At 39.7% G+C, this 25,265-nt stretch overlaps 5 protein-coding genes across 8 annotated transcripts in view; all 5 read left to right on the plus strand.

Annotated features, from left to right (window-relative positions):
* Positions 1-3,933, plus strand: part of pard6gb (par-6 family cell polarity regulator gamma b) — a 31,311-nt gene extending 27,378 nt beyond the window's left edge. For both annotated transcript variants that reach the window (XM_034892535.1, XM_034892536.1), the window contains exon 3: positions 2,311-3,933. In XM_034892535.1, coding sequence (XP_034748426.1) covers positions 2,311-3,386 — 1,076 coding nt within the window. In that variant the 3' untranslated portion in view covers positions 3,387-3,933. The remainder of the gene's footprint in view (positions 1-2,310) is intronic.
* A 2,656-nt stretch (positions 3,934-6,589) lies between these two features.
* bloc1s4 (biogenesis of lysosomal organelles complex-1, subunit 4, cappuccino) lies at positions 6,590-10,165 on the plus strand. Its single transcript, XM_034892631.1, has 5 exons — positions 6,590-6,997; positions 7,854-7,925; positions 8,008-8,109; positions 8,822-8,956; positions 9,196-10,165. Exons 1-5 carry the CDS (start codon positions 6,686-6,688, stop codon positions 9,292-9,294), a joined length of 720 nt encoding a protein of 239 aa, XP_034748522.1. The 5' UTR covers positions 6,590-6,685; the 3' UTR covers positions 9,295-10,165.
* Positions 10,166-10,763: 598 nt separating this feature from the next.
* LOC117957302 (nuclear transport factor 2-like) lies at positions 10,764-15,033 on the plus strand. 3 transcript variants are annotated; one of them, XM_034892948.1, is made up of 6 exons: positions 10,764-10,955; positions 12,049-12,169; positions 12,363-12,434; positions 13,957-14,055; positions 14,695-14,815; positions 14,855-15,033. In XM_034892948.1, the coding sequence occupies exons 2-5, from the start codon at positions 12,065-12,067 to the stop codon at positions 14,809-14,811; spliced, it is 393 nt and encodes a 130-aa protein (XP_034748839.1). In that variant the 5' UTR covers positions 10,764-10,955; positions 12,049-12,064; the 3' UTR covers positions 14,812-14,815; positions 14,855-15,033. The 3 variants fall into 3 exon arrangements, with proteins under 3 accessions (XP_034748839.1, XP_034748838.1, XP_034748840.1); XM_034892947.1 differs by having other exon boundaries at positions 14,695-14,808; positions 14,848-14,919; XM_034892949.1 differs by lacking the exon at positions 14,855-15,033 and having other exon boundaries at positions 10,850-10,978; positions 14,695-14,847.
* A 42-nt stretch (positions 15,034-15,075) lies between these two features.
* rrm2b (ribonucleotide reductase M2 b) lies at positions 15,076-20,418 on the plus strand. Its single transcript, XM_034892942.1, has 9 exons — positions 15,076-15,322; positions 16,774-16,938; positions 17,300-17,416; positions 17,806-17,939; positions 18,387-18,481; positions 18,607-18,740; positions 19,151-19,255; positions 19,496-19,609; positions 19,820-20,418. Exons 1-9 carry the CDS (start codon positions 15,281-15,283, stop codon positions 19,970-19,972), a joined length of 1,059 nt encoding a protein of 352 aa, XP_034748833.1. The 5' UTR covers positions 15,076-15,280; the 3' UTR covers positions 19,973-20,418.
* Positions 20,419-20,609: 191 nt separating this feature from the next.
* Positions 20,610-25,265, plus strand: part of mtdha (metadherin a) — a 6,117-nt gene continuing 1,461 nt past the window's right edge. Inside the window, exons 1-7 of the mRNA XM_034892941.1 lie at positions 20,610-21,060; positions 22,312-22,410; positions 22,672-22,783; positions 23,014-23,181; positions 23,344-23,394; positions 23,683-23,862; positions 25,047-25,124. Coding sequence (XP_034748832.1) covers positions 20,710-21,060; positions 22,312-22,410; positions 22,672-22,783; positions 23,014-23,181; positions 23,344-23,394; positions 23,683-23,862; positions 25,047-25,124 — 1,039 coding nt within the window. The 5' untranslated portion in view covers positions 20,610-20,709. The remainder of the gene's footprint in view (positions 21,061-22,311; positions 22,411-22,671; positions 22,784-23,013; positions 23,182-23,343; positions 23,395-23,682; positions 23,863-25,046; positions 25,125-25,265) is intronic.

The following is a 25,265-nucleotide window of genomic DNA, read 5'->3' on the forward strand; positions in this document are numbered from 1 at the left end:
AATTCCATCCCTGTAGCAAATACCTTGTCTGGATTCAATCAAATCAGCTTCTGCCACAACATACCCAGAAAACTAAGGATCCCATCATGGACTTTAGGTTTGATGATATTGAAGTATTTGCTTAAAAAATTGCATTTTAAACAAAGCTAATTTGACAGCAGCAAAAGTTGATAAGATACGGCTATTTCTTTATCTGGAATAATGCCGTTTTGGCACAGCAGTTGGGCTAGAGTCTGTGATCACTTAACATTATTTTGCGCTGTGCCAAGAGACGTCAATCTACTATGTCACCAACGCTCATTTATCATTCTTATATCGCCCCCAATTTAGTCATTACCAATTCCCCATGTGTTCTGTGGTTCTTGTCACTGCAGATTTCACACTGTTTTCCCCCCTGACTCTTCATTTCTGGAGCTGGAGTAAAACATGCTGCTTCATCAACATTCTGCTCGGGAGGAGAAAGGGGAGGTGGTGGAGGAAGAAAACGTGTCTTATTGATGATTCAGCACTGCGTATAGGTAGTTGTATGGCAGACATCCACGCTCCTCTTGGAGCCGATGGTTCGACTGGCCAGCTGGCTCTGCTCGGAGACTCCATAGTTGTTTCAGTTTTCTCACAGTGTAGGCCTACTTTTGAAGACGGGGACCCAAAATTGCAGTGTGCTCACCCGTGATAATTTCAGAAAGCAGGTGTCCCAAACAGTAGGGCAAATATGACTCATCGCCGTTGCCATGGAAATGCAGGAGCTGATGCTCCCGCCTGGGGACCTTTTACTTCCTGTCACATCAGGCTTAGCTGTGTCCAGATTTCCTGTCTGCCTAAGAAGGGAAGATTAGAGTGCTAACAAGTTATTATTCTTTTCCATCATGGAGCACACTTTGTATGATTTCTTGCTCTCTCACAATGTCTTTATCCGGACCATAACTCTCAATAACACCCCAGAGCATATTTTTCATTCCACTCCAGCCCCATTCCTCCCTCCTTTTTATTTTATTTTATCTAAGCAAGTAAATGAGCATGTTTGGCAGCAGTTATTTGGTTCTGAAGAGGCCTGTCCTTTATGAAGCATTTCATTGTTTTATTAATTGCTCTAAATCTCTGGTTGGAAACATCATGCTTTAACTGCGATTTCCACCCTGATCTTCCCTCACAGCTAATTTTTTTCACATTGTGTTATATCTTTTGTGGTAATAGTTAAGCTAGTGGAGGACTGCTCAGTATCTTTTGAGTTCCATGTTTGTACTAGGGCCGCACAATATATCTTTTATCAATATATATCTATTTTTTAATTGTCATTGTGATATCAGCTGTCGCAATAAACACATTGCAAAAGACTATAACATGTCACGAAAGACACTCAAGTTTTTGTTAGTTGAAAGAAAATATCAGAAAATTGCACTTTTTTAGTGTTGGCTTTTATATTTAATTTAATGTTCAATTTGTGCAATAAAATGTTAAATGATTTCCTTTCAGTTGTAAAATTCAGCACTTGATTTGTTGTATTTTAGCAGAATACAGAAAGAAGCAGAAATTCAGAACTAAGTACTATTTGGTTTGTTATCCCATTTCATGTCTTTATCGCGATATTCAACAGAGTTATCACATATTTTACTCATAGCGTGCAGACCTAGTTTGTAATGGGGATAGTACATGTATGTGTCTGTGTATAAATGCACACTGGGAATCCCTACAGCTGCTGCCTGGTAGCAGGAGGGTGGGTCACCTCTGTCAGCACAGGCAGGAATGCTCTGCACACTCAGCGTTTTATACAAACTTGCACACAAAGAAACACAGAGTATGTGAATCAAGTGGACATGCTCACCTCATTTTTCAATCAACGGCTAAACTCATTTAAAAAAGGAAAAACATTGCTTCAGACTTAACTCCCTTATAGAGAAAACCAGCAGGCGCTCTGGTCTCGTTTGTGGCTTGAGTCATAAGAACTGTTATGTCACATATGGAATAACATCTGTATAAATGATTAGCAGCAGATCTTTCTATTTTCAAGCACATCTGTGCATAGTTTGATCAAAGGGGGTTGAATTTGTAAGGCAGGTGCTTTGATTTAAAGATGTAGGGTCAAATTTGTGTACAGGGTTTGTGGTTCACAGATGGAAACTTTTCGGTTGTCAGTTTGTTTATCTTAACAGATCCTCCTATCTTTTTGTGCCTTAAGGTGTTTTAGTTTTTCCCTTTTTTCCTAAGTACACATGGAAGAAAGAATGTTTTCAACTTGTGTTGCCTGCACGTTAACAATATTGAAACCTAATTTCCCTTTCTGTTCCTCTGTCTCCCTTTATTTCTTTACAGAAGAGGTTGACTATGCTAGCTATGGCACCAACACAATAACTCGCAAGAAGAAGGCAGCAGTCGCGCTTCGCAATAATGACATCAACCGCAAGCGGTCACACATCCGCATCGGCATGCCACAGGACTTCCGGCCTGTCTCCTCCATCATCGATGTTGATATCCTACCTGAATCTCACCGCCGTGTCCGACTGTATCGTCACGGCTCGGACAAACCCCTGGGCTTTTACATCCGAGACGGAACCAGCGTTCGCGTGACCCCACACGGCCTTGAGAAAGTCCCCGGCATCTTCATATCTCGGCTGGTGCCTGGAGGGTTGGCGGAGAGCACCGGGCTGCTGGCGGTTAATGACGAGGTGCTAGAGGTGAACGGCATTGAAGTGACTGGAAAGTCCTTAGATCAGGTAACGGATATGATGATTGCCAACAGCCACAACCTAATTGTGACTGTTAAGCCGGTGAACCAGCGCAACAATGTGGTCCGCAGCAGCAGGATCTCGGGGAGCTCAGGTCAGTCGTCTGACAGCAGCGGATCAACTGGCTACCCGACTTTGTCAGTGGCCTCAGTGGGGGCTGTATCCTCTGGAGCACATGGTTATCAAGACGACCTGGAGAGTGACGAAGAGACGGATATCGTCATTGAGAGCAGCCTCAAGCGGCCGTCTCAGAGGTCCAATGCTTCCCTGGCGTCCAGTGTGTCTCGCACACACCACCAGACACCAACAGCTTCGGGCCCAGCGGCACCTCCAAGCCCCCCCACACGTCCTTTATCGGTGGTCTCCACTGCCTCCTTCCACTCGCAGCCTAGCCTCAACGGAGGGTCCCAGGCCCACCACCACCACAGCAGCAGCCTCAGCTACCAGCTCCACAGAGACCTGAACCTTCAGCCCAACCCGCACCAACAGTCCCAGCACCGTCATCACCAAGTACAGCCTCCGCATCACAGCAGCAACCCAGCCCTCCGCCACAGCAACGGCAGCCTGCACAAAATCCTCAGCTCTCTGAAAACGGACCCGCGACACAGTCTCGCTCTGCCCAGGGGAGGGGTGGAGGAGGACGGCACCGTCATTACTCTATAATACCTAGAAACTAGAGACTAGCACACAGACAGAAACATCCCAACTGCTCAGAGACTTAAACTGGAACACCAGGCGGGATAAATATGAGCATGATTGTGTTTTGTCAGATACTAATTTTGTAACTTCTTTTTGTTTTTACGAAATAATTGATAATTGGAAGTTACAAGCCAAGAAACAAGGAAAATGTATTGTAAATATTTCTTGTATTTTTTTAAAGTTGTCTTTGTCTTACATCAAAATATTTGTACATGTGTGTGCGTAATAAGCATCAGAACAAATAACGAGTCCACTGTATCCTACAGTTCTGAATGTGCCTACAGCCTAATATCTTTCGCTAGTGACCACTTTTATTAAGATCATTTTTAATTCTTATTACTGGGACCAACTTGGGGTTGCTTGTGGATGTTTTTAAAGAGTAAATCTATATTTCTTATATTCTGATAAATGCTTTTTAGAGTATTTTTTTTTTTAATAGTTCTTTTATGCATTGATGATTGTGATCAATCCTTGTATCTGTTCCAATAAATTATTCTAAGTCTGCCAACTAGAAATGTGACTGTTTGGTTCAGTAGTTACATTTAGGGTTCCTAAAGCTTTACATTGTTAAAATGGTATAATTTAATCTGTATTGCAGCTGCTCTCAGAATATAATCTTTCTTGAACAGCTACAACTATTGAATGTTTTGCATAACTGTTAAAGATTTTTAAGATTCTTTAGTGTGCTTTAATGCCTTTTTAATTGATAGGACAGCTGTAGACAGGAAGGGGGGGGGGCGACATGCAGCAAATGGCCACAGGTTGGAATCCAACTTAGGCCGCTGCGGTAAGGACTGAGCCTTGGTATATGGGGTTCAAACTCAACCAAGTGAGCTTCCAGGAGGCCACATAAGTTTAATTTTGAAAAATGTTTGAAGTTTTTTTACCGTTACAAAAAATAACTTTTTCTCTAAGAAATAGTCAGTGATATATAATGAACAAGTCACAAGGTTAAAAGTTACCTGAAATGTTGTACTGACCAATTTAATTTGTCTTAGATTAACCTAATTTTAAATCCTTATTACCATCACTTTGTCACTTAGCTTTGGGTGCATAAATTAATTATAATTTGTTTTATCAAACATTTGCAGCAAAGGAGTGCTTTGTCTAAGCGTAAAGATACAGGTTAATTTCAATTACAAAGACAATCTGACATCCCGAGATAATTGACTGACACTTGAAACTATAAAACATCAAGTTTTGTTTTTCAACCCCTCAGAAAGAAAAGTCAGAAGCTTTTCACCGAACTCACTGCTAACCGTCAACAAAGCAAATGATTCCAGCATAGGCTGACATACCAATGTCTTCACCAACAGCAGCATCTGTAGATGAGGAATGAATAACCACAAAACAGTTTGGGGTGTGACTGCTTTCTGGTAACATTAACATTCTGCAGCTACAATATATCATGAAGATATTTTCTCCTCAGTACCCACAGCAAACTACGCTGATTACTGACGATGACTATTCAAAGATGCTGAATAATTAAGAGCACACCTTTTTACCTCATTATCATTTTACCTCATTACCGTAATGTAAATCCTTTGGTGCAGTTTATTGCAACAAGTCCATGCCTGTTAGAGTAGTCAGGTTGGGTAGGATACACAGATAATGTTTTTTCACAAAATAATGTGCTCTAGACATCACTTTTTCAGAAGTCAGACACAACCAGTCTTTATCATCATCAAGTATATTTAACATGGATATGCAGCAGCTTTGTCCTAGGTCAGTGGCCCTCCAGCAGCAGCAGCAAACTCCTTTCACCTCTCTGCTAATTAATGTTGGTCTGCACTGTTTACTCCATATGCCACACTGCTCAAACAGCTAATAGATCATTTACACCCAACTGGTTAACTTTGGCTGCAGTCGGCACCAGTAGCAGATTTGAGTGCATTGGCTGACTCCAAATCCTGGATGATCTTTGCTATCAGTGTATTTAACACTGACTTTCAATCATTGGAAACCTGCATATGAAGTATAAAATGTATTATCAGCAGAAGACATGCACATGCAGTAGCTCATCTTAGATTTTAATAATTTTAGCACAAATGTATGAAAGAGCTTATGCTCCCCACATGTGACAAAGATGCTCAGCTGGCCATTTTGAGGTCAAAGTGTAGACTGATTAAAGCTGACAAAGTATTGTCAGTTTAATTAAAGTAAAAAAGGGCCAGGTCGCCATTGCAAATGAGAACCAGTTCTCAATGGCCTACCTGGTTAAATAAAGGTTAAATACAAATAAAATAAACTTTATGTTAAGGGGGAGACATTGCTGTAGTTAATTTTTTGAAAGGTGTGGTAAACCTTTTTAACCAGTGCCATTGCTAATGCCTCTGACATGTGCAGACCACTAAAGTCGTTTGCCATACAGTAATTCTGGCTGCCATCTGCTGGCCGAAATTGCAATTACATTGCATGTTATGGATTGTACAATACAGGCAACGAACAACAGCGTCACACTACTGACATCTACATTGTATATAATTATATCAGATCGAGGCTTTGCTTGTAGCATTTTTCGTGATACATCGCAATTGTAGATATCACAGTGTGATTGTCGTTCTGCGTTGGATTTTCTTTAGGGCAGGGATCTTCAACAGGGGGTCCAGGACCCATAGGGGGTCCTTAGAGTCAATGCAGGGGGGTCTTCAAATTATTTCAAAATTCGGTTTTTAAAATAAAATAAAAGTCTTAACATGAATCTGACAAATTATTAGCATATATAAGTCCCACTGCTTACTGGACTATATGTAGTAACTCAAGTCATCCACAGACACAGATAATCCTAAAGATTCACTTTGCCACATGTATGTTTAAGATTAAAACATGATTTATAAAAGCATGCAAACAATTTATAGGCTGTTTTAATAGCTTAGTATTATATTCAAAACGGTATGTAGAAATGCTTAAGGCTGCCCAAACGTCATTGAAGGCCCAGTTTAATATGCAATTTCATTTTTTACAAAATATGTAATTGTGGGTCCCTGCTTTGTCTCTCTTTCAGTTAAGAGGTCCTTGGCTTAAAAGACGTCGAAGACCCCTGCTTTAGGATTTAGATAGGTTTGCTTGGACGTCAATTGTACATGTAACGTTACCGCATATTTAGATTAAAGTGGGCTAAAACCATGGCTAAAACTTTAAGTATTTGTGCAATACAATGTTGTGACCCTTATGAGCCACCATCCGCTGCAAACAGCACGTGATCTAGTCAGTTGAAAAGGCAAAACCAAACACGGCAGTAGATCAGAAAGAAGCCAGGCGAAATGGACCGTCATCGGGTTGACAGGGTGGGCCTGCTGTCTCCCCTGGAGGAGTCCAGCGCTGAGATAAGCAGAGACAGCGGCATCGTGTCCCAAAGTGCGAGCAGTTTGTCCATGGTGAGCGAAATCCTCAGCAGCGGTACCGTGTCGCAGAGCCCCAGCTTTGGCGCAGTAGTTATCTCTCAAAGCCCGAGCCTCAACGAAGCAGCAGACCCCGAGATACCCGAGCAACACTACCCAGAGCAGGACGACGAAGTCCTGAGGCACACCGCCCTCAGCTACTCCTCCTACATCAAGGCGACAGCTGGGGAAGAGGTTTGTGTTCATGGCTTTTAAACAAGAGAGCACACTATGTTGAAAAGCACTGCACGTAACTAGCTGAGTTAACCTCAGCTTTTTGTTAATGGAGTATTGTCGCACATACTTGTAGCTATAACTGCAATGTAACGTTACTTGGCTAATAAATAGCTTTAGCTAACGAGCAATTCAGTTATTGCAGGGATGTATTATAAGTAATGGACCAGCGGCTGGAAGTGAAATGGTTACTAAGCGACACTAAAGTAGTGACATGATTTGGTTCGGGTGTCATTTCATGGCAGAACTAGCTAATACATCCATGCGGGAAAGTCATTGTTTTATATTAAGTAAGTCTTGGCTAACCTTAATCAAAACTGTAAAGTCAGTCCAAGTCCCGAAGTTTGTATTTTCGACTCCTCAACTAGCTAGTCATTATGCTGTTTTCGCCTAGCTAATGTATGACATTTGATAATGTTATCACCATAAAGCGGCTTTTAAAGCAGTAGATACTCTAGGAAGTTCAGTATCACTCTGTGAAAACAGTTGTTTAATGCCTTCTGTAGCTCTGGAGGGAAACGACCCAGATGATAACAATCAGTTGATAACAATGTAAACACCAAAAAGATCACCTGTCCTTATCATAAAAAGACAGATGTCTATATTTGTAGGAACTATGTTTTAAAAAAGTGCTGAGCTAGCTAGCTGGGTCTGTAGGAAGACAAAGGTCCCTGTGTTTCGGTCCTGTGGTCTTTGCTAACTCAATTTAAAGGCATCCTATTAATACCAGCTGTGACTGATGTATGGGTGTATAATTTGAAAGTGCACAGACACTGTGTCAATTTTTACAGACTTATTTTTATGATTTCTCATCTAGATTCTGTGCTTGGACAAGAGCTTGGAAGAAATGCTGACAAGAGTAGATGAGTTTGTTGGAATGCTGGATATGGTAAGCAAAATCAGACAATGGCACTGTATGATCTTATGAATGTATTGGCTCTCATTTTGATAAAAATGTGTTTTTCCTCTAGATTCGTAATGATACCTCCCAGATAGTGAATGAAAACCTACCTCAAATCCAGCAGAAGTCGGATGAAATGAGACAAATATACAGAAGAATTGATAAGTTAGAGGTGAGTGATCATTTTAACTTTGCAATATTAAATACTAGGGAGTAATTATCTTGAACTAATACTTCAAGAATATGTATTCTAAAATGAATGTAGCATGAAACTAATGTTGTAACATGATGTAAACAGGATTTATGTGCAGTGTCTTTAGTCAACTTTTTAGTAAAAATAAACTAAGCAAAATATCATCTGTACAAGAGAAGAACCTCTGAGAGATATCACCAACAAGTTATTCTTAATTGGTTAATCATTTTTGTTCCAATAATGGAAGTAAACACTGGTCTAGGAGTGCAGTATTTTCCCGTTTTTAAATCCCACCGAGTAACTAATGAGGATAAAATCCAGAACATAATTATAGTTAGTTATGACAGCTATTGTTTTCATATGAAGTTGGGTTTAGTAACATTTCCGTTTCTCATCTGAAGGGCTGGCTTTGTTAAATTCACACAATTTTTTTTTTAAATATTATTTCAAATGTGTTTTTAAATTCACTCATCTACCTTTTTATTTTTTTTCAAAGATCCAATTTAAATTAAACCGTTTAAAGATTGTTGAAGATTGATTTAGGAAATGCCTGCATGGGCTTGTGAAAAAAATAGTTTTATGTAACTGGAATGTTTAATTGTCTTGAATGAAGTTTCACTCAAATAGTATTGCACATAATCTCAATTTCATCGTTTTTTTGCTATATTACGGTATTCTGGTGTGCATGCAGGCCTTTGTTAAGATGGTGGGAGCCAACGTCAACGCGATGGAAGAGCAGGTCACACAGGCAGAGGGAGAACTAGGAACACTACCAGGTGCTTTCAAGAAGATCCTCCGCACAATGAGTGTCCCAGGCTTCTTAAATGTGAGAGCGCCTTAATACACACGTGGATTTGTAGTTTTTACATTGTGAATTTGTGTTGTGTGTTACTATATTGACAATCATGAAATAACCAGTAATTTATGGTGTGAAAGATTTGTGCCGCTAAGTTGAACAAAGACAATTTTTCAATAAACATTTAAAATCCAGCACAATTGTTGTAATTCTACTTCAGGCAGTGCTATTGGATAATTCAGATTCATTTTGTGTTGGTTCACTCACAGAAACCGGCCAGCCCAAGAAGACCAGAGCCACATCAGCGTCAGGAGATCCCCAGTGTGTTCCGGACAGACGATTTCTTCACATCACAGCCAGAGCAGTGACACGCTAGAACATTTAACATATCACTTGGTTCTAACCGCAGAGGCCTGTTGGGTGAATCTGTAGAGACTTTTACTGCCATCCATTACCAGAGGATCTATTGGTGCAGTGGCCTCAACAAAGCAATAGTAGCCTTTCTGAACAATTCACTATGAGACAAGTGTGAGAAGACATTCTGCATTTTTGAGTGTCTTTTTACTGGAAACATGCACTGAACTGTAGCAAAATGATTTTAAAAGTGCCTAAATGGGTCTTATCTCTGTCAGTTTTGTTTTCACTATTTGTGAAGAAACACAATGTCAGATGTAGGATTTTTGACAAGTCAGGAGGACAAAGTCATCCAGCTTGCCAATAGGACACTGTAAACATGGTACAAAAGCAGGAGCTGTAAAGATCTTAAGTGTATTACATAAAGAATTAACCCAGCTTTTTTAATAATTACATTCCTGTCACTGGTGTTTGTAAAGACCTGCACGCTGTTATGAATTATTCTGTATTTCTATGTCTCATCACTCGCCACGAGCAATATAGATCTTAACAGTTAAGCATTTAATGTCTTCCATTTCAAAATATTAGCTTTATTGCTAGCCTGAGTTACTGACTATGGATGACAGTTGCCTCATTGATATGGGGCTACATTGTAGATAGCACCTTTTTTAATAAAAGCACACTATAGATGAGTTGATGGTTGATGAAAATTTGGGCCAGGGGTGGAGATGTAATTGAGTTTTTTTTTTGTTTTGTTTTTTACAGTAACCGGAGGTGACCCTTACCTATTCAAGTTTTAATCAATAATGATTACAGGTTAATTTATGATTTGATTCATTATTTGCCAAAATAGTTAGTAGTAAAGGTGTTCCATTTACAAGATGATTTTGATTTGTTTTTTCTTAAACAATCATTAAATATTTTTTTGAGACAAGTTCTTTGTTGTATGGCCCATTATTAGTTTATTTCAGTTAATATAATACATCCATGTGTTGGTTACCCCATGTTTTTGTAACACGTTTTCAGACCTGAGTTTGTTCTTCAGGAAGGGCTTCCCTTTAGTCCCGCCCTTTGACATAAGTCTGTGGTCCCGCCTGACATACTAGGATTGACCATGAATGTATTATATACATATGTTATCATACATCTATGGAGTTGACGGGCCTAAAGTCCAACCATGGGTATAGGATTTGTTGGAGTTGATCATGGATGTATTGGGAGTTGATACCAAGGGTATAAGCTTCTCCACTCTAAGCAAAGCTCCCTACGGCGCCATTTTGATGCTATCAAGCCATCACCCGCTGTTAGCATTCTATTGACGGCCATTCATTTTGGCACCACTTTGACAGGGAATAACTTTACATCTGAAGCGTTTCAAGACTCTATTTGTCCATTCTTTATTTCTAAAGGAAAATGACAATGTATAAAAAGACTCCATTACGTTGTAGCTCACGCTACGGCTCCGTTGCAGACGTTTTTGTAAAAAAATAGGCTAGTCGGGGAGGACGAGCTCCTGAGAGGCTGAACTCAGGGCAAACTGTTTAAATCATCGTTGGCCTTCATTGGTCAGCTGTGAGCGACGACATAGGTTTGGCACGCTGAGGAAGCGGGAACCCCAACCCCATCATCCTCGCCTGGATCTTTCTCCACGCTGACTCGCCTTCTGATTGAAAAAGTAAGCTAAAACTTGCGGACACGGTAAAGTACTGTTTAAGTAATGCTTCTCCACAACAAATTGTCCACTTGTAGTAGCACGGTTTTGTTGAGACGAAAATAACGAAGATAGAATAGAGACGTATAAATTAAACGGTTCCGGGATAAGCACTTATGTGCTAACGTTAGCAATAACTTAACATTAACGTTACGCTAGGCGGTGGCTCTCGGTGTTAATGGGCATGGTTTTGGCTAAATGTTGACACAGGCTGTAGTAGTTTACCCCACAAGCCCCAGGATAGCCCGGTAGTAACTTCGAATGGGTCTGAATCTGTTTCCAACCTCTATCGAGCCCCCTTCAACAAATAAAATCGATGTGGCTTTGGCCAGACGTTTAATAACGTTACAAAAAACTCGTCGGGATGTCCTGACAACTAATTTTTCACAAAACAAACTTGGCGACTTAGCTAAGTTATTTTTTGTTTTGTAATTGGTGAGGTCGTTCTCGTTGAAACCGATTGAGAACTCGGGACATTTGCATCACTAGCGTTAAGTTCACCTGCAGCAGCCTTGCACTAACTCATGTTTTTCTTTTATCAAGGGGTCTTATCAAAATGGGCAAATACTTCAGTATGACTAAACACAACAGGCAAACACATTAACACAAAGACATCAACATAACTACAAATGAGTGACAGTACAAACATATGAAATATGGGAGTGGGGGGATTACAGTGTTTACGTTATTTGATGCCTTATTTGATACTGTCTAACACAACATGTCACATCATTGAAGTTATGATAACTATTTAAATAGGCCTAATTGGCATTCCTAACTAGACTAGAAATCTTTCTTTTGTACCTTTTTAAACTTGATAAAAGCATTGACGTCCTTCCCTTCCTCCATTTACAGTGTTTATTTGATATGGTCATTCCCGAGTTGCATTTTTTATTTTATTTTATTTTATTTTACATATTCCTAAATTACTGAAGTGACCCACATATTTTTATGTTAGAGTATGTGTTCATTAAGTGTTAACATGAGTTCAGTAAACAGCCTGCAGTCTACTGCAACTTCAACTGACTGCTTATAATAAGACTCTAATCTTTTGCAGATCTAAAGCATCACAGATGGCTTGTGAGAAAGAAATATGGCAAAAGCTTGGAGAGGGCTTTGTCCAAGAATATTACAACCAGTTTGACAATACCAACAGGTCGGGACTGGGTAACCTATATGTAAGTTTGTTAAGTGTCCATTTAATTAGTGCCTGTTTTAATAAATATTAAAATAGGGTGTCCACACTGAAGAACTACATTTTATCACACATTTACAGTTGAAATTACTGTTGTAAATACTATGATTAATGGTCAATATATATATATAGTGCACATATTTGGTGTAAACATGCTTTTTTTTCTTTTTTCTTAGTCTGCTGATGCCTGTTTGACGTGGGAAGGTTCACCTTTTCAGGGGAGAGAAGCAATCACTGGCAAATTGGCTGTAAGTATCTCTTCTTAGTCACTTTTTACGAACCACAATCCACAAGTCCAAATGTGGGAAAAGCAGGCTTCCCTAACAGGTTAGTAGTAACGGAAGAAAAAGAGCAGGGGTCTCATTTTTAAAACCATGCGTAGGATCCTTACTAAAAGTGCACATACGCCAAAAAGCCCAAAATGGCGTACGCCAAAAAAATTCTGATTTTATAAAACCTTGCTGCACATCGAATTATAATTTCGTCCTGTTCTCGCACAGTGTAGGGAAACCTAACTACACAGGCATTAGGGAACACAGGGACAGCTTTGATATATATACCAGACCCACAGGTATATGATAAGATTTACCCTGAACTATATTATATGCAAACAAGTCGTAGTGTTGAAGTTAAAGATTATAAGATTTCTATAAAAAAACTTAGCTGTAAACAGCCGGTTTCCCCCAGAGTTGTGAGGACCTGTATTGGGACCGGGATGGCACGGTTCCGGTGCATTGCCCTCTCTGCTGCACCCAATTCAGTACCAGATCCAAGAGCTCAGCTTTAGGGAATGTAAATCGTCATATAGGTCAGTCACCGTCATGGTCCCTGAAGTCTCTTTCTCTCCGGATTCTTCCATTTGAGGTTAGTCCTCCTGCAAAACCTGCAGTGCCATCATGCGGGGGGCACCACACGATTGTTAACACCTTGCCAAAAGCACAGAATCAACCAGTGGAATTCCCCCACCCCGAAATTTCATTTGAAGACAAAAGTGTAAAAGGCAAACACACTTATCTTAATGCAGGTTTTGTCACCAACAGTGTTAAAGTTCAGACTGATAACAAGGACAGTAAGCGTAACGACTGCTCAAGAGCTTAACGGCTGTATTTTCAGACTTTGACATTTGATGATATATGCCCAGTATTAAACAGACATTTAGTTAGTGACACTGTCGTGCTGTTATCTAATGGTAGGGTATTTGGTGCTCTCATGTATTCCATGGAGTCAGGCCATCTCCTCCTACCGCTCTCCGTAGCGGACAATGTGACGGTGAGACAGTGCTGATTAATTATTAAGAATGAATTTTAATTTGAGTTGGATTTTACAAGGTGCTCATGGAACAATTATCACTCAGTACAAGCACAAATAACACAGCTGGGAAGAAAAACATGTGTGAGGCATCAATACTTGAAAATATTACGAGTCATTATTATTCCCACATTTACTTTCTGCTGTCTGACTTCAGTTCACCACCTCACCTTCTGTGTTGGCAGTTCCCACAGCCTCTCAAATGTGTGTGTGCATGGGTCAGAGTTTACGTGGAGGACCACACATTTTCCTGTCAAGTGTGTTTTCTATAAATGACATCCTTTGCGTGGGCAGTGGCATACGCACATTTTCGGCCCCGTGTTGTGCATGTGCTACGTTTCTAAATGACACCCATGAGCCGTTCACTGGCAGCTTCCTGACCAAGCAACTTTTCTTTGTGTGTGCGTGTTATATGTGGTTTTGTACATTCTATTAATAAATGCTATTGTTTCCAATCTACAGAACTTGCCTTTCAAGCGTATTAAGCACATTATCACAGAACAAGACTTCCAACCCACGATAGATAGTTGCATCCTCATCATGGTGTTCGGACAGTTACAGGTAAGCTGCTACAGTTTTGTTGATACTCTTGGGTCTGCACCCGAGGCCTGTGTCAAGCGAATTCAACTCAGTCTGGCTCTCTGTGGGTTACCTGACTGCACTAAGCCTAACATTGACCATCCTGGATATCTGGTGAGCTGGTTATTAACTGGCTCTGTTAACTGTGGGTTTTCCAATCCAGCTACTAGAGTGTTCATGTTTTATTTACAAGCTGCATTGTCAGAGCCATTAATTAAGTAATGAATGTCAAATGTGATGACATTTGGCCCCAGCATAAGTTTTATTTATATATATATACACACACACACACACAGTTAACTAAAGGTGCTTTGGAAACACTAGCAGAATAATTTCCAAATATTAAAACCAAAGTAAGGCTATTAATAATGGGAATATTGTTTTTTATATATATATATATTTCTTTAGTGTAATTAGTAATTCTATTGTTTTTTGGTCTGATGACTAACAAACAAATGAGTTTGTGATGCACATAAAACATTTCTGCTGCCAAAGAAGAAAAGAGTGACAGCTCTCTTCCTTAACAATTTATGTAATTTATGAAAAGTACATTTCTGCTTTAGGTAACATTACAGTTCATGTCATCATTGTTCTTACAAATACTTAATTGTTCTGCAACAGGTAGATGATGATCCACCAATGGCCTTCCATCAAGTGTTCATGCTTAAGAACCAAAACTGTGCATGGGCATGCACAAATGATGTGTTCCGGTTGGGGATACACAACATACCAGTGTAGCGATCTAGACTTGTCAGTTCACACACATCGACATCTTAGCGATCTGGACTTGTCAGTTCACACACATTGACATCTAGCTCAGAGTTTGTACTATAAACATGCTGTCATTAAAAACACAAGGGATTATTGTAAAGATACCTCTATGTTTACAATAATAAACATATATAAGCATGTCATGTAAAATTGCATTCCTGTTCAATAAAAGGATTTATTAGTCTGAAATGTCCTCATTTGTCATTTTGGGGATATCTGTCATCTACTCTAGATAATGTGGTTTTGTTATAGTACGTGCATGAGCAGTAGAGGCGCTACAGCCCCTCTGTATGGGTGCTGTTTACAGGGTTTAAATAACAAAGCTACAGCTGCATCCACACACAAGGTTATGCGACGCGTTACGCAGTACTAGCCAGAAGAACCAAATTCAGTACTTCGAATGACACCGACGGTTAAATAATTGTCTTCTCAGAAAATGGATCTCATGAAAATAAGTCGTCAATCTGATAAAGAATCGGTAAGCTGTTTCCATACACTAGCTAATGTATTTAGGGAGACGTAACGTCAAAATAACCTACGTGAGTTATTGTCAGTGTGTTAACTTTAACCTCCGAATAAATGGAGGTGTTTTCGGCTTTGTAAAGGGAAAGTCTAAGATTTATGAATATACGTTAATCCAACATTTTAACTGTTTCAAAACTGGCCTTGTATGTCCATATAAGCTAAAGTTAGCCAGCTACCTTATCCGTCGGTAACAGTCTGCCAAAAAATAATATAAGATGGCGAAGGCATGATCCGCCCTTCTCTTTCTCTTATTGGCTAGTACTCGTTGTCTGCTTTGCTTGGGTTGGTTAGGTTTAGACAAGAGAAATGGGATTGGTTAGGGTTAGGTAAAAATGTGAGGTTAAGGCAATCAGAGACGGAGTAGGGCGGGACATGCCTTTGCCATCCTAGGGAAGAAAAATCTTCAACTCTCTATGAGAAAAACACGTGGTGTTTAGGGGCGGGTTAGTTTTGAAGACTGCTGTCAGATATTCTGAACAAACTCTTCTAAACTGTAATTTATGCTTTCTACAAATTAGGCTGCTCATTATCATTACCCTTGCTGAACTTTGTAGACCGCCTGGGGTATGAATTGTTTATGTATTTTGTTGTGTTTGTATGTATGCAAATGTTCTCAATACATTAATTGAAGAAATAAAATACAGTTTGTTTTCGGAGGCTGCGTTCCAGTCATGGGATAGTTAGCTAGCTAGTTGGCTAGTCGGAGGTCCTTCTTGCTTGTAGCCCATAGACAGTAAAGGTATAAACTAAACAGAGCAGGATGAATGAGACAGGCCCCCTTAAACATTTTATTTTATGGTAGCCGATTACTCAACGTATCTAAATATTATTTTTACTTAAATACAGGCAAATATACTTAATGTTGTTGTGTGACGTCAGACAACTGAGTTGGGGTAGATAGAGTTTACCTGGACTGTTTCTTATTTTTGCAATAAAGATGACATAAAAAAAGAAGAGTTTACCTACAACAACAAGTAACATGACAAAACAAATCTGCAGCAAAAGACAACAGGCATTAAGCAATCTAATGTGCAAATATTTGGTGATCAATAAGCCAGTTCTTCAGCTGACCAGTAAAAGAGCAATACGTATTTACTTCTCTTATCCGTATTGTCTACATATTTCAGTCTTTAGATGCTGTTATAATAATTTATTAACTAAAGCAGCCTAATATTTGGCATGTGAATGCAATAATGTCATGTTTCTTGTTGTGGATGTCACAAGTAGCCTATTTAAATATAATTATAGACACAATTTGTTGTCTACCAAAGTACACAAACTGTAATGGTGAATGGGATACTACCAATATATCTAAATTGAGCAATGAAAAAACAAACAAGATACAAATTCCACACTAAATTGTGAGGTGAAAATATGTTTAGTTACTGTCCTCTGGCTCTTTAGAATGGCTTCAAAGATAAAGACCCAGACTGCCAAAATGGTTCAGAGAAAGAGGAAGAACCTTTGCTCCGAGAAAACCCCAGACGATTTGTCATCTTCCCCATCCAGTACCCCGACATCTGGAAGATGTACAAGCAGGCGCAGGCCTCTTTCTGGACGGTGGAGGAGGTGGGTATCAGTTTTATTGTACCGACTAAATGTTGTCATTTTAGTGTTTTTCCAGCTGGCTTTTACTTACCAAATGTATTTTGATGTAACACAAACATTCTAACATTCTTTACAGTATCATTCTATTTAAGGTAGAATAAATACTACAGATGTAACAAAAATTACAAACGAACCTTGCTGTCTTGACAGCAGTTGAAATGCAAACAACTCACTAAAAAAGTGATATTATTTGCTTTTCAGGTTGATCCCACAAATACATACTGTATTGCATGCAGCCCTCCACAAAAAACATAAAAAAACTGGGAAAACTTTAATAATGTATGAGACTGACAGGTGTACATTTGATGTTGTTTCTTTTCAGGTTGATCTAACCAAAGACTTGCCACACTGGGACCGTTTGAAACCTGAGGAGAAACACTTCATCTCCCATGTGCTCGCCTTCTTCGCTGCAAGTGATGGCATCGTCAATGAAAACCTGGTGAGGGATTTCACTCAGATGTAACAGATGTTTTTAGACTGTATGCCTCAAGAGATTGAGTAGTCGTAGCGTAGTCCGGCGACACTCGTGCTCAGAAGCTCGAGTGATGCATTTTACGTCCCCTCTAAGAAAGGACAACAGCATCATTCACATCTGGAGACGAAGAAGACATAAACATGACAAGCTAATTATCTCTTCTGAAGAGTCCATCATGTTTTTTTTAATCCTCAGTGTTAGCAACTGTGTGGAGGAGGGGTGGAGGTTTGACGCCTCAACAGTGTTGTTGTCATTACTTAGAATCCAAGGCGACATAAACTAAGCACTACAGCTTTAAAAATAAAAAACAATGTGCAAGTTTTTCTGTATTGTGTTTGTGTCTTATCTAACAGGTGCAAAGGTTCTGCCAGGAGGTGCAGGTCCCTGAAGCACGCTCCTTCTACAGCTTCCAGATTCTTATAGAGACTGTTCACTCAGAGATGTACAGCATGCTCATCAACACTTACATCAGGGACCTGAAAGAGAGGTTTGTTTTTCTTTTTCTTTTTGGATCCTCACTTCCTATGCTCAATGGAAATGGTTAGATGATGGCAAAGATAATGTGCCTCAGCGCTTTTTGGAGCAAGTGCATAACCATAGTCAGAGAGATTCTCCCCCGTTATATCTAATCTTCTGAAGATGTAGTCAAACTGTTAGACTTGCACCTGTTCATCACATGCTAAATCTATTTCACACTGTGGTGATATCTGTTGCATTCCCAGCTGCAGCAGCTTTGACGCACCTACAGAGTAGGAAGGCAACAATTTAATGGATTTTGCTGCATTTTAATTTAGGTAGATTTGTTATTTCTGTTGATCTCACTAAAAAAATGCAAGGTAGTCAATAGTTTTCATAGTTACTGTATTTGTTATTCTGAGTCTATCTAACATGTCCGAGCTCTATTAGGTAATTTGGAATTAATTGTGTGTTTCAGGGACAACCTATTTAACGCCACTCAGACCATGCCTTGTGTGAGACGAAAAGCAGACTGGGCCCTCCAGTGGATAAATGACAGCAAATCTACATTTGGTAACGAGGACACATGTACTACTTTCAAAACATCATATTGTAAATTACATAATACTGAGAAACTCTCACTTAGGGGGGGTTCCCTTTCATCTTTGGTTAATAGTAGGGTTTTTTTTGCCCAAAAGGAGAGCGAATTGTGGCTTTTGCGGCAGTGGAGGGCATCTTCTTCTCTGGCTCATTCGCTGCCATCTATTGGCTCAAGAAGAGAGGACTAATGCCTGGCCTCACCTACTCCAACGAGCTGATTAGCAGGGATGAGGTGAGATTAATTCCCAAACTAAAAGACATGTAGTTGAATCTGTCAAAAGAGCCACCAACTTTCGGTGCAGCTGGAATAATCAGTTGTGTACAACATGGCGAAAAGGGCTTATGATTGTTCTCAAGTCGCTTTGTTGACACACCTGCGTAGTGTCCTCTCGTTTTAGGCCATTGAACTAACTCTGAGGTAACTGTACTACTGTCTGCATTTCCCACTTCGTTGATTCAACAACTGGCTCATTTAGCTCTTCCATTCACACTTTGCTGTTTTCAAATTGTCAGAGCAGCTATGGCGTTGTTCAGTCAGTTTGGGTAGTGATATTCACAGTTTGCATATTAAGGCAGTGAAGAGCCTGATCTTCTCTGTTTTGAAGTCAACTACTCTGACATGTTTATTGATGTGTTTCCTAGGGCCTGCATTGTAACTTTGCCTGCCTGCTGTACAGCTACCTGGTGAAAAAACCATCTGAGGACCGAGTAAAGGACATCATCACCAAAGCTGTTAGCATTGAGCAGGTCAGCTAATGTTGGTGGGAATGTACTCGCATATATATATATATATATATATATATATATATATATATACTATACTCAAACCAGATTACGCATATATATATATATACACAGTATATCTGCTTGTTTTTCACTGTTTACTTTGTTTATATTGACTCCTATTGTAATGAATCAAAAGACCAAAATCTTGATAGCCCATATTAGTTTTATTAAAGCATACAACTATTGTGTTTGGTATTTCAGGAGTTTTTAACAGAGGCCTTACCAGTGAATCTCATTGGAATCAACTGTTGTCTCATGAAGCAGTACATTGAGTTTGTGGCCGACCGGCTTCTCGCTGACCTCGGACTGGCCAAGGTAATTATCATTAAATAGACATGAAAGCGAAATTAGTCATTACTTTAAAAGCTACAGCCTTGCGAAACTTACCCTAATGACAAATTATTTGACAAAAGAAATATCATTTAATAACATCAAGATGTGTTAAATTATTATAACTTTTGTTCTTCGCTGTTTGTAATAGTGTAAAATGTAAGTAACCTTTTTTATCACTCTCTTAATTAAAAGGTGTACCAAGCCGAAAATCCATTTGACTTCATGGAGTCCATTTCATTAGAAGGGAAAACCAACTTCTTTGAGAAACGAGTAGGGGAGTATCAGAGATTTGGAGTTATGTCAAGCATGACGGACTGTGAATTCACTCTGGATGCGGACTTCTGAAATGGAGATAACATTCTGTAACATATTTGTTAAATGTGAGATATTTATTTATTTAATTTGTTCAAGCAGTTAATGACAAAAGTCAGCCTCAAGTCTTGTTACAACAAAGTATTACAAAAGAAAGAGGAATGAATGACTGACAGGTTAAAGTTGCAGGCTTCCAGCAAACATGTACAACGTTTTGGCAATAGGGAATGTCAGACTGAAAATTACACCTGGAGTTAATTTGTTGTTATCTTGACAAGGCAAGCATATGACCTAAGTTTTGGCAAAACATAAATATTTGATTGAGGCGAATTAAAGGAGTGATTAATATGTTCCTCATTGGGCATCTGAAGATGGTTAATATCTTGAATATATTTTATTGAGTCTGCAGTTCTGGCAGCTGGCTTCTATGGTTGATTGTTTTAATATTTTGTACAATAAAATGTTTTTTTTAAATGAAATAATGTATTTTCTGTAATTTAATAGTGGGCCTATTTATGACGAATTACCTATTCATACACCCAGGTTTATTCAGCAGCCTTATTTTTAGTGTATGAACATGGTTTATGTCTGGCCTTATCCATGAATCTAGCTGATATTATTAACGGTTGGAAGAAAGTAGCTAGCTAGTGTTTAGACACTGCGAATTGTAGTTATTGAGATTTCTCTCAACAGTCAGCTTAGTAGCCACTCCTCCGTTAGCATACGGATGCTGCAATCATTCATTGCTAACAGTTAGCGAGTGTTTTGCGATGATGGCTGGGGACTTGCAAGGTTTTGCGCTAGAAAAAGCTGAACTGCTTTCCAGCCGTTTAAAGGAGCTCCTGTCCTCCGGACAAGGATATGTCCGGACTCAGTTCGGGGTAGATTTGGGTCTGAAGCCTGATGTGTACCCGACGTGGGTCATCCTGTCTACGGCCTCGGTTGGTCTCCTGCTGCTACTCTGTCTGTCCTGGGCTGCCGTCTGTGGCGGTCTGTTTGTCGGGAAAAAGCGGGGATCCCCGGTCACCCGAGGCAACAGGGAACCTAGCAAGGCCAATTTAGCTAAAACTGCCAAACCGGAAGAACAGAAGAAGAGGAACAAAAAGAAAACGCTTGAAAAGGTACCGTAGTAAGCTTCAACTAACTGCTGCTGAATCACGATCAATCACAACAAGTGCGTGTATTCTGTGTGTCTAGATACAATTGACGTTAACGCTGAAGAAAAACTCTGGGGGTATGAGACGCAGCAAAGGGCCGCAGTTCGGATTCGAACCAGCCTCAGCCTACATGGGGCGCACGCTCTTACTGGGTGAACTAGAGGTGGCCCCAATCAACCTTTTGCTCTCTTAATGTAAGCTAGCTAAACCAATACCGTTAATTGACTAACGTTAACAGCCAACTTTGTTACACTTTTACGTTACACCAAAAGGTTGTCTACACAAATCTAGGGACAATAATGTGACCCATTTACAAAATGACAAATAAACCATTTAGGTAATATACAAAGAATCATGGTATGTTGTCAAGAATATGATGCTAACTAGCTAGCTGTGTGAAAAGCCACTAGCTGATGATGATTCATGCCAGCTAACGTACGGTTTCACTTTCACACCGCCGCGTGGCATGGATTAGCCTCAAACCCGTTTCCCCTCTGCCGCCTTCAATTTATTGAAATGCCTGGAGGCGGCTGTGTGATAGCCAGTTAAGGCAAGGGAACTTTATTCATATAGTACATTTCGGCAACAAGGCAATTTACATCCTAAATTAATTTGTTTAGAAAAGAAGACCGATAGTTTAGAATAGAATAAGACAGGCATAAATTACAAGAATAAAAGTTCCAGTGTAGTGTAAGAAATGAGCACTTGATTTCCCTAAAGGCAGCAACGCATCAAAAAGAAAAGCCTTCACCTTGATTGGAAAATAACAGAGCTAAAGCAGAACTGCAATTTTCTGGGAGTTTGTTCCAGACATGGGCATAAAAAACTGAACGCTACTCAATGTTAAAAAAATTGGGTCCCCGAAGACCCAAGAGGTCTGGGATGGTTAGCTATTCAATCCACAGCCAGAAGTCTTCGTAGTCAGGTGTAAACAATCATATAAGTTACATCCACTATAAAATGTTGGCCTGTCATGAGGAGTTTCAGAAATCTTAAATTAATGTTTCTTTTACTTTTCCCTTAACTTGATAGTAAAGTTTGAAGGTTCCTTTTTTTTGTACTCCAAATTTAGATATATTTGTAAAGATTCATCTTTAAATTAAAAGTTAGATTAATCTGTAAAGATGATGGATGGACAGATCTTAGGATAGTTTGTTTACTGATACTGGATTATCAACATCATCATGTTGTATATCTGATCTCTTTTTACTCCAGAACACTCAATCCAATGGACAACCAGTGGCTGTACCTCAACAGGAAGTTACATTGATAGATGCGGATTCCAAGCTGACCCCACAGATCATAACCAAGAAGGTATGTTTAGGCAGCTGCTTCTATAATTTATGGAACCCGAAACTGTTGATGGGGACGGCAGCCACAAGTTTTTCTTGAACTCGCTCAGTCAAGTTTAATTAGACCGTATTGTTATGGTGGTGAAATATTTCTGAAACCTCCCTGTCACTCCTTTACATATTTGCCAGTGTGTCATTGGTTCAAAGAACAACAGTTACATATTTCCATTAGCATTCCATTGACCTTATTTCAATATATCTTTTGATGTATTTCTATCCATAGGTGCATGAGGTAGGTGCCCCAGTGCAGGTGAAAAAGAACAAGAAGAAAGCCAAGACAGTTGTCAATCCAGTCCAGCATGTTTCTACAAATGATGGGAAGGAACCTGATGATGGTAAGACCAAGTTGCTGTACAGGAAACTTCATAACAACTTTGCATTTCAAACGGTTTGGTTATTACCCGGTACACGGCCTCCACGTTTCCACATTCAATTTTCCTGTTGTAACCAGCCTAATAGTTAAATAAGCAACTCAATTTCACCCACAGTCAACCTTCTGTAATACTTCTATATCATTGCTGGAAAGTCGCATAACATTTTCATGTTATTTTTGTGTGTCTGCCAGGTGCATGGGAGACCAAAGTCAGTAACCGAGAGAAGAGGCAGCAGCGTAGGAAGGACAAGGGCCCTGAGGACTCTGGTGGCCCGGGAGGGGTTGAGGCTTCCAAGAGCATCGTGGAGGCACCTGTGGCCACAGCCCCTACCAACACCAAGAAGAACAGAGGAAACCATGGTATTCAACAGTGTGATGGAAATGTATTTAACATACAGTGTGGGTAGGGCTAAGCATATGTAGCACCTTCATCTGTACAGTTCACTCATGCTTAAACGAGAATTATCTAGTAATGTTGCAAGTTAATCAAGCACATTCATTTTTTTTCCTGTATTATTTCAGAGTCCCTGCATCCAAGAACCACCGGAAAGGTGGAGACAGCCAGTGGAGCTGGTAAAGACGATGCTAAATCCCTATATTTTGTGACTGAGAAGATAGATCTATTAATAGCTCCCTTTTTCTTTGTTTTCTAGACTATACATTTTGTCTGATTACGATGAGATTGAGGATATACATACAGATGTCTTCCTTGGTGTAGTGTTTAAACAGGCCTGTAAATGATAGTTTTAAAATCAAGTATTTTGGTCTTACTCTAAAATACAGAATCTGCTAGACAAATGATTGTCTATGGTTTGATTCTATGAATTTTTGAAGTCTATGGTCTTCTCCCAATCTCCTCAGTGTCCTCCAGCTGGAGAGAGGAGCCTGCAGTCAATACTGGAGATTGGACTCATGTCAACATGTCTGTGAAGATCCCTGCTCAGGTGGGGGCTATGGACGGAACCAAGTGGAGTACCATCCCCACGACTGCACATTCCAGGGCTCCACCAAAGCCTCAGTCCTGGAGACAGGAGACGCAAGGTAACACCTCTGCTTGGGTAGAAAAATATAAATATTTGTAGTGCGGAACAACACAGAAATAATTACAATGCAAGCTCTACTCAGCACATTGGATTTCAAACTGAGACAAGAAAGGTGTTTGGGAGAAGTCACATCCACATTGGGTGAAGGGTATAGGCCTCTTGATTGAACAGTCCAAGTTATTTTTACTAATTAGATAAAAAGTATGATCCGAGATCTCATCATACAATATCAATTATGGCTATACAGCTATTTCAGCATTTTAAGACCAGCAACAGTAACAATAAAACACATTTTGACAGCAAACATCCATCCATCCATCCATCTTCATCCGCTTTATCCGGTATCGGGTCGCGGGGGCCGCAGCTCCAGTAGGGGACCCCAAAGTAACGCAAAGTAACATTTACAAAAAATCCCAACAAGATTATTCTTGGGTTTCATGTAAAGTGCTCATAATATGCTTTGAGGGGTCTTCCTTCAATGTGTTATGTATCTTTTTTTGTGCATGTTATAGGTTTACAATGTGAAAAAGTCCAAAGTCCTAACCCCCCCCAAAAGGACTTACCATCTCCAACAGAAAGCACTGTTCACAAACTGCTCCAAACAGCTCTATTGGAGTCCAGCCTTTACTTCTGTGACGAACGTGCGTTACTTTGGAACACATTATAATGCCCGCTTAGCTGCTAGCGTGGCACGCCCTCATACTCTGCTTCTGAATGGCTAGTTGTTGTTGCCTAGCTACTGTACATGTGTGACGCCCAAAAAAAGATGGAACAGAAGTGAGATGCCTCACTCGGTAGCTAAAACAGAGAGCTCAACAAACAAGGTGAAAAGATGATCTGCAGCAATGTACAGTACAACAAGAATATATATATATTTTTTAATTAAACCATGTAAACCTTATTTGGTACATCCTCTAAATACAGTTAGGCATCTGAAAATGAAAATGAGCACATAATGAGCACTTTAACTGAGATCATATGCATTTTAAAGACTGTGACCTACTGAGCCATCTGCTGGATAGAAGAGGTATTGTAGGTGAAATTAAAAAAATAGTTGTTGTGGCATTGTTAATGGCAAAGATGATTGTCATATGATGCCAAATTTGAACTCCACTGTTTGTTTGGCAGATTACCATTCCAACCATACAATCATAATGTGTTTCTGTGTGCTCTCGCCAACAGCATGGGGTGCCATTGATGGTCGGATTAAGAATGACCTTCACCCTGTGACCTTCTCCATGCTGGGACGAAACACCACAGGTTGGTATTGGGATTAACTGTCAGCTTTATCACAAACCATACTCTATGTATCTGATGTAGATTTTCCACTGTCCTGTAAAATTGTCCAGTGTTTTTAACAAGGTCCAATTTATATATTTACCCCTCTCTCTCTCTCTCTCT

The sequence above is a fragment of the Etheostoma cragini genome, chromosome 14, assembly GCF_013103735.1.
Source record: "Etheostoma cragini isolate CJK2018 chromosome 14, CSU_Ecrag_1.0, whole genome shotgun sequence".
Taxonomy (NCBI): domain Eukaryota; kingdom Metazoa; phylum Chordata; class Actinopteri; order Perciformes; family Percidae; genus Etheostoma; species Etheostoma cragini.